Source organism: Plectropomus leopardus, chromosome 7 (assembly GCF_026936395.1).
Source record: "Plectropomus leopardus strain MGB_pleo_1.0 chromosome 7, ASM2693639v1, whole genome shotgun sequence".
Lineage (NCBI taxonomy): Eukaryota > Metazoa > Chordata > Actinopteri > Perciformes > Serranidae > Plectropomus > Plectropomus leopardus.
In genome coordinates, this window is record NC_142182.1 from 37,586,685 (window position 1) to 37,598,559 (window position 11,875).

Here is an 11,875-nt window from a genome sequence, read left to right on the forward strand (position 1 = left end):
GTAAACTGTACAGCCCACTGAGGCAAACCATGTTTTTTGATAATGGGCTCTATAAATAAAATTGACTTGACTTGACTAACTCCTATGAACAGAACAACAAAAAAGCAGTGCTTTGTTGCATACCACCACAAGTGAATGCAGGTGTTTGAATGGGTGACAGTGTCACACTCTGTGGTTCAGTAAGCAAGTTAGACAAGTGTGATGTGGAAATATGAAGCCTGTTTACATCACTGTTCATATATGTTCATTAAATTTCTGTTCACAGTGAATAACAAAGCATTGTTGGTTTATTAGATTTCAATGAAATGCATTGTTGGTTTTAAAAGTATTTATAAATAAATTAAGAAATATATTTGTTAAATTAATGGAAAGTTATTTTAACAAATCATACTCTCTGTGGTGTTTTTATATGAAGAAAACTAAACATTTTGTTGCAGAAATGAAATAAATCCATTCATGCCCAGAATTACCCTAAATAGGCAAGTCAACCAGATGGTTGACCTGCATTACCTGCTTCCTGATTGGGTAATCTGAAAAATAAAACTTGAAATATTGCTAAATGAGGAGGCAGGAACACAATTTACCAACAAATATTTTTTTGCAAATGTATTTCTTAGTGTTGAAGTCAAAGGGTTAAAACAGGTCACCTGGCTATATTTTACTGTTATTGTTGCATGTCAACAGTTTATTGGTGAAGTACTCAGAACGTTTTTGTCAAGTTACACATCGGTCTAAGAGTTAACTTTGCTTCTCTTCAGTTTACTGCACTGCATCCCCCCAGGTCTAGTAGGAACCAGCTAGTTAGCGGCGTTTTTTTTTTTGGGCCCCTGTCCAGCCTGGTGGTGGTGGTTGTGCAGTGGGCATGTTTCCACATGGTAACACAGCTGTTTTGTCAAGTTACACGTCAGTCTAAGGGTTAATTTTGCTTCTGTTCAGTTTACTGCACTGCATCCACTCAGATCTGGTAGGAACCAGCTAGTTAGCAGCGTTTTTTTTTTGGCCCCCTATGACGTCCTGTCCAGCCTGGTGGTGGTGGTTGTGCAGCGCGCATGTTTCCATATGGTAACACAGCTGGCTGGCCGGCCGGCCATCTGACAGCTAAGCCAACAGAAAATAAATAAAAGTCAAGACATTACATCATTAAAATTTCACTATCTCTAAACTTAAGACTGTTAAGAGTAGACTTAAGACTTTCCTCTTGATAAAGCTTATAGTTAGGGCTGGCTCAGGCTTGCCTTGAACCAGCCCCTAATTAGACTGATATAGGCCTAGTCTTCTGGGGGAGCTCCTATGATACACTGAGCTCATCTCTCCTTCTCCTGATACCAACTACTACAGTTACTATAATTAGTTATACCTCCACTATTATTATACACATACGGTTATTTTGTCTCAAACATACAGTATACTGTAATATATGCATGTAACCTACATACTTTCAGAAACTACATTTATTAATGTTCATTACTCTATTACCATTGCAATGTCACAATTATTATTGTTGCCATGCATCTCTCCCTGCCTCTTTTTCTCTTCCCTGCTGTTATTTTATTCCTCAGTAAAGACGACATCGATTGCACGTCTGTCCGTCCTGCTCTTCCTGAGGTTTCTAACTTTTTTTTCCCCTGTTAAAGGTATTTTGGGGAGTTTTTCTTTATCCGCTCTGAGGGTCCAATGATGTCTGCTGTAAATCCCTTTGGGGCAAACTGTACTTTGTGATTATGATCTTTATAAATAAAACCAACTTGACTTCAGCTGTAAATGGATAGCATTCTGAAATGCATCACTAAAGCTTACTGAGGCAGTGGAGCGCTGCAGTAAAAGAAAATGGCATAATGTATTTTGTATCTTTTTTTTCTTTAAAAATTAAGCGCTTAGTTACCAGTTAAGGAGCGTCAACCTTTTGTGAACAAAATTAACCAAAACTGACATCCCTAGTCAGTGTATAACCTTTATGGTCATAAACAGTAACCCATGGTTCAGTGCTGTTGAGTCAGGAGATCAACACTGTAGCAATGTACATCATGGGCGTCACCTGGCCTGGACATTTAGGGGTTTCATCCTGCTTAACTGTGATTAAAAAAGACAACAGTGTCTCTGTCTTTATAGAACAGAGCTGAAATGAGAGCAGTACAATGGCCACAAAGGTGTTACATGACAGAACCCATTGGCCTTCCTAAGTGGGGGTGCATGCTGTACTACAGAAGACAGTGCTGATAGATTTCTGCACTTCTACCTCTATGTCCTTTACTTCTGTACTTGTGTTTGGATTTTCTGCAATGCAACTACTCCACATGACATACATCAGTTGAAGTACTTTTGTTTTACTAATCTCCAGAGTGCTGGGGGCAAACAACATCAGCAAATCATGTGGAGAGACGTAAGGCCATACTCCATCAATTATAAATAGTTATTGTCTGTAAAGTGCAGTGTGCAGTGCATGGGATCTAAAAACAGGAGATGAAGTCAAAACTCAATTAAGCAAAAGATACATTTTGTGAGCCAAATTTTTAACAGATAGTATTTTTAAGAACTACTCAGTGTTGGTGATTTTAAACTGATTATCAATGAAAAAACTGGAGAATTACTTTGTAGTTGTTTGAAGAACATGAACTTTTTAAAATACAAATAATGTAAACATTAATTTTAACACCCCACTGTGTGCTCACTAAGTCTACCCAATGTGACACTGCTAGGTGGAAAGTATCTGGTGGGCTGAGTGACTTTACAGTCTGCTTAACTTGCTTTGACCTATTTTAACCTGAAAAAGACAATGTGATCGCTTTAATTCAGTGTATTCTATTTATGCAGCTTTCTCTTTAACTGAGTACCGTATTTATTTTCCAGTTAGCTGTCACGGGCCCTGCTGTAGTGCACAAGTTCAAGCTGAACACTTTCAGCAGAATATAAGATACTGACATCAGGACTTGCACACCAATGCAACAGTATAATCCAGTGTAAACAGGACTCACTAAACTGAACTGAACACATGATGCTGAGGTGTTGTTCTGATGATAAAACCCTCCGTCTCCTCAGACAGAAACGCTTTACATGCAAGTGCAGTCCATAAAACCACTGCATATGAATGAGCTGTGTAGACACCTACATTGATGAACCCTTTGAAATCTGAGCTAATTTGCTTTATTTCTTTCAAAGACATGGAAAAAAGGCAACGAGAACGTAAGGAGAAATGCCCCAAAAATCTGCAAGAATATGTTTAACCAAAAAAAAGAAAATAACCTGAAAAATAATACAAAAAACAAAAAAAGAAAAAAGAAAAAAAACCCCCCAAAACCCAAACTTTTTCCATCCCAAGGCAGAGCTGTCCCTTAAGCCTTTTGCTGATTGTGCTTTTCCCTTGAGCCACTTGCACAGAACATGTGCCAATCTCCCCTGCTTTTGACAATCTCTATAAATGACTTAAAAAATACCATAAATGCCTTAACGTTGTTTGTCTGTACACTACCCACACCACAGTGACACAGTCCTGGATAAAAAAAAACATGAAATACCTTTTAAGTGGCGACAGCTAAAGTCTGACCAAAAAAACAAAAACAAACAAAAAAATAAAATCAGATTTACAAATAAAGCTGGCACCATGGTTGTGTCAGTGTTTAGAATGTACCTGGAATGACTGGCTCCTGTTGTCCCCCAGTTAGGCAGGTAGGTGTTTCCATGTGCTGACGAAGGCAGTGGGGATCAGTGAATAAGGCACAGTGGTGATGGAATTCCAACTATCCAACGTTGGGTCGTAACAGTCCAAGGTTTTACACCGCTGCGTCCCAAAATAACCTCCCACCACATACAGCTTATTTCCTGAGGCCACGGCGTGGCAGCTCATCCGTTTGGATGTCATGTCGCCCACCCGAGTCCACTGATTGGTTTCACAGTCAAAGCGATAAGCAGAGGCAGCAGTGAATTCAGTGTCGCCACCCATGATGAAGATCTGGCTCCCTAAGACAGCAGCTGCTGTGTAGCGCCAAGGCTGAGGACACTCGGCTGCAATATTCCATCGGTTACCCACGGGGTCATAGCACTGGACCTACACATAGAAAACAGTTAAACAGTAGTCAGGCTGTGCTATCACTGACTTTGTTTATGTGCAGCTCCAACACTCAGTGCATTTACATGATGATAGAAAAAGTTAAATTATTGAAAAGGTACGCAGTGTTGAGCATGTACAAAACATTCAGCAAAAAGTTATGTTGTCACCATTAGACATGCAACCTGTTTGCTGTTTGCTAGCTTGTTTTGTATGTGATGCAAAAGGTCAACCAGAAGAAGGTCCAATAGCAACCAGCTGAAAGGGGGCATATCTCCAACTACTGTGGAGGAGTCGGACATACTTTGGTCAATAAATGGATTCTCCCCCAGTGCTTGTATACATGGACAAGGACAGCAGTCCAATTTAATGGCCTAACTGAGCTATAACCATATCTCTACATAACTGTGCATGGAAATGTACGGACTGATTGTAGTATTGGAGCCCTATTTTAAACCCGGCTGTGAGTGGCGCTTAGCAGTGCAGAGTGCACCACAACTGCCACAGTTAGTTTAACACGGATCATTAATCACATTAAGATCGTGTGTGCATTCACACACAAGGAAGACCGTAACTTCAGTGATTATCTCAGAGGCTAAAATTACGGTTTCCTCTTCTCAATTTTTTAGCTACAGTTTGTAGTTTTTCTTCTAAAATGATACTTGAAAATGAAACAATATTTGCTGCAGTGACTTCACTGCACTTACAGCACCATTCTCAGCATTAAGAGAGACTAAATCCTACCTCTTTGCTCCTTGCACCTTATTTTGTACTTTATGTGCTGTTAAACTAGCAAAAGTGGAGTTGAACAAATGCACTAATCCTATACAGTTTAGACCAGTTTAACTTGCTTTGCTTGGGGGCCACTTTTACAAAATGACAGGAGGCCAGGGGCCAGTCGCAGAAGCCCCATACATGTTTCCAGGATTTTAGGATGTTTCTTGGATTTTAGGACATTTCTAGGATTTGAGGAGGTTCCTTGGATTTCAGGGAATTTCTAGGATTTTAGGATGATTCTTGGATTTTAGGACATTTATAGGATTTTAGGAGGTTCATTGGATTTTAGGGAATTTCTGTGATTTTAGAATGGTTCTGAGATTTGAGGACGTTTCTAGGAGTTTAGGACTTTAATACGAATTTGGGACATTACCAGGATTTTAGGACATCTCTAGGATTTTGGGAGGTTTTTAGTATTTTAGACATTTGGTTTCTAGGATTTTAGGACATTTCTAAGATTTCAGTACATTTCTAGGACTTAAGCATGTTTCTAGGATTTCAGTACATTTCTAGGATTTTAGGACATTTGGGGCTTAACTAGGACCTCTGTCGGGGGTTGCAGGGGATCCTCCACTGGCACATTTTTTTGGGATAAACACACGGCACCTTAATGCTGTTTTATGAACTCTCTTGAATTATGTATCCTAAAAGTACAAAAACAATTCCCAGTGTGAATCACTTTATTTTTATTGTGAAATACAAAATGGTTGGGGGGGGGCACCTGGTACCCTTTAGTTGAATATCACAGCTTGAGACCTCACACTTTGGACTATGGACTATTTAAACAAGGTGTAAATAACATCTTCCAAGACACTGAAGAAGATTTCCGATAACCATGCAATAGATTGTGCTAATTTAGGGTCCTATTTTGTTCTGTACATGTCTTACAATATACAAACTAAATTGTGGGATGTGAGGAGCTGGCTTGGAAGGAATTTTAAAGAAGGTAAATATACAAATCTACCAACCTTGGAGGCCTTGTCCCTATGTATGGTGGTCCCTCCAAAAACAAAGAGTTTGAGTTTGGCACTGACCACAGCTGCATTACTCACTCCATCTCTTAGAGGGGCCATCATAGTCCATTTATTACTGAGAGGGTCATACCGCTCCACCTAGGAAAAGATCACATAGTAACACTTGGATACATTTGGCTTTGAGGAGCATACTGTGTCCAAAATGAGTCAAAGGCAGACCAGCAGCAGATACTGCACCTGATAATAATCACAGTACAGGCTGTATGCACTTGTGTACATCTACACAACACATATGTATACATAACACATAATTACATATTTATTTATATATACACACACAAATCATAAATTCCGAAACTATTCGCCTAAATAAGTCAATACCTGTTTGAGAGAGACAGATGGAGAAGCAGGAAAAACTCCTGCTATAGCTGTATGACCGCCAACAACGTAGAGACTGTTCTCCAACTCAGCTGAACCATGGCCAAACCTGCAGAGGAGAAGACCCACATTGAATACTTAAGACAATATGGGCGTGCTGATATTGGTCTTTCATTAAATGTTGTAAAGTGTGGTCTACATCTGATGTGGCTGAGGTAGCACTCTGAGAGCAGGAGGTCAAAATGATTCAGAGGTCTTTCATTTGATAGACCATGTCCACCCAGACAAACTGCAATAACGGCCACAGTGAGGTCACTGCAGCCAATGCCGTTATTTAAAACCATAATTTTACAGTGCTGAGTAGTAGTGGTGTAATATGATATTTAGCAGGTCAGCCAAGAACTGTGACATGTGTTATCACATGGGAACTAACCCTTGCCCGATTAATTACTAGGGGTGTAGATCACAAGTTTCAAACTGATATTATTATCGAATCATTTAAGTGTAATAAGACACAGGAAACATGGCTTAACAACAAAAAAGTTTATACATTTACACATAGACAAATTTAGGGTGGATGTCAGGGTTACATCAGAGCAGTTGCACGCGCAGAAAAACAGTGGACACCAGAGAGAAACGGTTAAAATACTAAGACTAAAACTGTCTTGTTGTGCTGTTGGATTTTTCAAAATGTGAAATCCATTTGAAGCTTAACAAAGATGTTTATGGCTGCTAGTATTTATGGCTGTCAAAGGAATATTTAAAAAAAAAAATCATTGTGGAATTTCAAAAGTTAATTGCGAAAAATCACATTTTTAAACTGCATGTTTTGAAGCCAATATTGACAGGTAAAGTCAATGTTACCAGATTGTCTTGTTTCAGAATCGAATGACAGCAAAAAACAGCATGGGGCTAGCAAAAAGTGAACATGTCTGTAAAGGGGAGACTCATGGGTACCCACTGAACCCATTATCATTCAGATATCTTGAGGTCAGAGATCAAGGGATCTTTGTGAAATGACTACGCACTTCATCCATTTTCAAAATCAAGCCTAACTTTCGAGCATTAGATATAAGAAAAGAAAGGACAGGAATTTTGAAGTGTGGTTTGAGCTGAATAGACATGCAGCCTGAGCGACACACAAACACACACACACGCACAAACACACACACAAACACACACACACACAGTCTGATACGGGACTCGGGGTAACAGAGATCATGGCAGTGAGCGCACAATCGCTGCAGCGACGATCAGTCTGATCAAACTAACTCATCTGAATTACACAAGGTGTCTGTTAACGGCCTCTTATTTCACTGAAAACACAGAGCTAAATGTTCATGACACTTAACATCTGCTCTGTGCATAACATGAAGACCGAGCTAACACAGATTAGCAAGAAGCCTGCAGGAAAATGTTTATGTGTTACTAGGCAACAGGCAACTATTTGTGTCAGCGGAACCAAAAAAATCATTAAAACAAACAAACTACAAGCTGTTGTCGCTTTTTACTATTAAAAAATAAAAGACGCTTGTAGAACAGTTGTATAAAAGCAATATCATGCTTGATCACAGCCGATATATATGCTTAAATATGTACATATATACACAGTAAATGTATATGTATATATATGTATGTATGTATGTATATATATATATAATATACATGGATTATCTCTTTCATGTCAGTCTAACACATTTTACTACTGAGCAATGGTCAAAATCAGTGAAATAAAATAAAAATATTATTTTTAAAAAATCTGAAAAAAAACACTTGTAAAGTGGTGTGTACATACTGTATGTATTCACCCCCTTTGCTATCAAGCCCCCAAATAAGAGCTGGTGCTACCAATAACCTTCAGCACTCAAAGAATCTGTTAAAGAAAGTCCACCTGCATGCAGTCTAAGTGTCACTCGATCATACACAGCTGTTCTGATAGGAACCGGAGTCTGCAGCACCACTAAGCAATGAGTACCACCAAGCAAATGATTCCAAAAGGACCGAGGAGCTCCTCAAACAGGCCAGGGAAAAACTGGAGCCCAACTTCTTATCTGCTGCTTTCAAACAACTTTGACACTGAGCAATTCAGCAGTTTGTTAAATACCGCCTATGTCTACCCGCAACTATGACTGGTAGTTTGATCAAATTTCCAAACCACTGATCAATTTCATCTGCACTTGTTCTACCTGAATGGTAGAACAAGTACATTTGTTGAGCTCTAAATTATTTTTGTAAAACATGAAAATTAAATACTGACAGACCAGGCTTAATAGTGAAAGCCTACAATGATATGTTTAGTTAGTTTTCTGTTTAATATAATGTCACATAAGTAACTCACCTGGCTATAAGCATGGGTGCTCCTTTCGACCACTCTTCATGGACAGTGTCATAGATCCAGACATCTTTCGAGACACCATTCTCTGATCCTCTTCCTCCTGTGACGTAAACCTTACAGCCGATGGCACATGCACTGAACTCCTTCCTGGGGCTGGGGAGGTCTGCCTTAGGTATGATTTCCTTGGCTTTATGGTCAACCTAAAATTAATACAACAGTAGTGATGATTTCATTTTAATGTATTTGCCATTGATACCATTAAAAAGATAAAAACAAAAACAAAATTAAAGCTGTAAATAGCTCCACTCTACTGATGCTTCTCTCAGTAAGGACAGTAGGATGTTGTGTGCTGTAAACCCCTCTGAGGCAAATTGTGATTTGTGATAATGGGCTTTATAAATAAAACTGACTTAACTTGCCTAACTTAACTGTATTGACATGTGTGGTACATTCTACTTATTTTTTAGGATAATTCTGCACATCTTGGTGACACCTAATGCAATGTAAAGATTTTAGACAGCATTGTGCATGGTAGCGTGACGTCTGCATCTTTTCTTTTCCTGACTTTCTTCTATATATGGGTTATTCTTTGGCACATAAATAGACAACATCTGGCATTAAAAGTACATTATTACAGTATTAAATTATACTCATTTCTTATATTTTTCCCCGCATACATACTAGGGGTTTAACAATCCATTGATGTGGATCAATATATCGGTTCAATAATCAACGATGCAAATTGAATGATGCAACCTAAAAACATAGATCCATATCATCATCTTTAGGAAACACTTTTGTTTAGAAATTCTGTGTCACCGTCAAACAGCACCAGGCAGATGATAGCAAGCAGCCAAGAAAAAGATGATGATGAGAACATTATCCATCCATCCATCCATCCATCCATTTTCTTCCGCTTATCCGAGGTCGGGTCGCGGGGGCAGCAGCCTAAGCAGGGAAGCACAGACTTCCCTCTCCCCGGCCACTTCGTCCAGCTCTTCCCGGGGGACCCCGAGGCGTTCCCAGGCCAGCTGTGAGACGTAGTCTCTCCAGCGTGTCCTGGGTCTTCCCCGGGGCCTCTTACCGGTGGGACGTGCCCTGAACACCTCACCAGGGAGGCGTCCTGGAGGCATCCTAATTAGATGCCCGAGCCACCTCATCTGGCTCCTCTCAACACGGAGGAGCAGCGGCTCTACTCCGAGCTCCTCCCGGATGACCGAGCTTCTCACCCTATCTCTAAGGGAGAGCCCAGCCACCCTACGGAGGAAACTCATTTTGGCCGCTTGTACCCGCGATCTTGTTCTTTCGGTCACTACCCAAAGCTTGTGACCATAGGTGAGGGTAGGAACGAAGATCGACCGGTAAATTGAGAGCTTTGCCTTTCGGCTCAGCTCCCTCTTCACCACGACAGATCCGCCTGTCGATCTCCCGTCCCATCCTTCCCTCACTCGTGAACAAGACCCCGAGGTACTTAAACTCCTCCACTTGGAGCAGGACTTTGTCCCCGATCCGGAGGGGGCACGCCACCCTTTTCCGGCTGAGAACCATGGTCTCGGATTTGGAGGTGCTGATTCTCATCCCAGCCGCTTCACACTCGGCTGCGAACCGATCCAATGAGAGCTGAAGGTCACGGCCCGATGAAGCCAACAGGACCACATCATCTGCAAAGAGCAGAGACCCAATCCTGAGGTCACCAAACCGGACCCCCTCAACACCCTGGCTGCGCCTAGAAATTCTGTCCATAAAAGTTATGAACAGAATCGGTGACAAAGGGCTGCCCTTTGTCACCGATTCTGATGAGAACATTATTTACATTAAATCAGCAGTGTGGAAATATTTTGGATTTCTGAGAAAACCTGTGAACCTTTACATTTATTATTGAGCCAAAATTAAGATCATATTTTGAGTTCAAATGCAAACATTTCTCTCAGAAAGGTCTTTCTGACTGATAGCCCTGAGGGTTAACTATCAAATGTGCTGTCTGATGTGTGTTAGTATTCATTCTAAGTAAACTTTACTGCACTAAACCAGTTAAAATTATTAACATGCTGATGTTGTGATTAAATGGGGTGCAACTTATAACTGCAGGCTATCGGGGCATAGTACATACTCGGGTAGGGACTGGGTCTCCAATGGACTAATTATATCTGTTATTCAATCAACTTTCTGATAAACTTCTGTCATGTCACACTGTGAATTAACACATCTGAACTGAACTCATTCATAATCTTTTTAATAATGAGGAGGATGCTTTACTACCTGAGCTAATGTCTCTCATTTAATGACATTTACCATGAATGTTAGGTATTTCATATTAATATATGATTTAATATTAAGCATTGTGAATTGATTAAAATGTACTTTAAGCCAAGCCAACCCTATGCCTTATAGGGAAGGTAAGGGGAGGCAATTTCATTTATTAAGCACTAGGGGTGTCCTGATCATGTTTGTTTTTTCCCCTGATCCCAATCAAAGTCTTTTAATGTTGAATATTTGCTGATACCGAGTCCTGAACTGATATTTCTATTTTTCTAGATAATACAGCTGCACAGTGCACACTTTGAGAAGGCTTCTTAAAATCAATCCAATGTAAGGCCTATGCATGACAATATAAATAACCCTGCAATGCATTAGCCTATTGTTATTAATATGTTTTATTTTACAAATAAAGTAAAATATGAAAAACCCTCCTTTTAATGTTTTTGGCCTTGTCCCTGTCTTGAGGGAATGCCTCTGTCCCTTTAACAAAGTGCTCTCTAGTGTTTGCTGCTTTAATGCAGTCCGAGTCTGAGTTACCTGAATGAAGGGTTTACATTGACCATTTAGTTTTGTTGTCCTTACATATTTCGGGTGAACTATGCTTCATTAATACAGAAGCCATGTTGGCTTTTTGCTAGCATGCTTTAATTGTACTTGTTGACTGAAGTTGTCGTAAGCTCTGCACCTCTCTCCTTTCCTCCTTTCCTCCTTTGAACAGGGGGCAGAACCACCGTGCACTATAGTTAAAAGTAAAAAAACATTTTCACACTCTGACCTGAAATGAAAACATAAATAAACAGTCTCATACCACATTTTTGTTTACTGTGTGTGGTGTTTCACTGCAGGTGGGGATCATTTAAAAACTATAAAGCAAGTTTCATAAACAGAGATAGGTTCAGAGTGCTGTAGAGAGAGATTAAAAACATCATACATAAGAAAAAAATCAATTAAAACAAGTAACATCATTCAAAGTTAAAACAACATTAAAAGAGAGACAGCTAGAGATAGAAAACTAAAATAATCAGCAAAAGTGATACAAAAGATTTAAAAGGATATCATGATAATAAGACCTTGAGTTTTAAAAACAGTTAAAAACACTAAGAACAGAAT

The 11,875-nt window shown here is 39.7% G+C and overlaps 1 protein-coding gene across 4 annotated transcripts in view; it reads right to left on the minus strand.

Annotated features, from left to right (window-relative positions):
• klhl25 (kelch like family member 25) overlaps nt 1–11,875 on the minus strand; it is a 65,582-nt gene that overhangs the window by 9,317 nt on the left and 44,390 nt on the right. For all 4 annotated transcript variants that reach the window (XM_042495651.2, XM_088080628.1, XM_088080627.1 and 1 more), the window contains 4 exons: nt 8,510–8,706; nt 6,175–6,280; nt 5,788–5,931; nt 3,626–4,042 (listed from right to left, as the gene is read on the minus strand). In XM_042495651.2, the coding sequence (XP_042351585.1) occupies nt 3,656–4,042; nt 5,788–5,931; nt 6,175–6,280; nt 8,510–8,706 (834 nt within the window). In that variant the 3' untranslated portion in view covers nt 3,626–3,655. The remainder of the gene's footprint in view (nt 1–3,625; nt 4,043–5,787; nt 5,932–6,174; nt 6,281–8,509; nt 8,707–11,875) is intronic.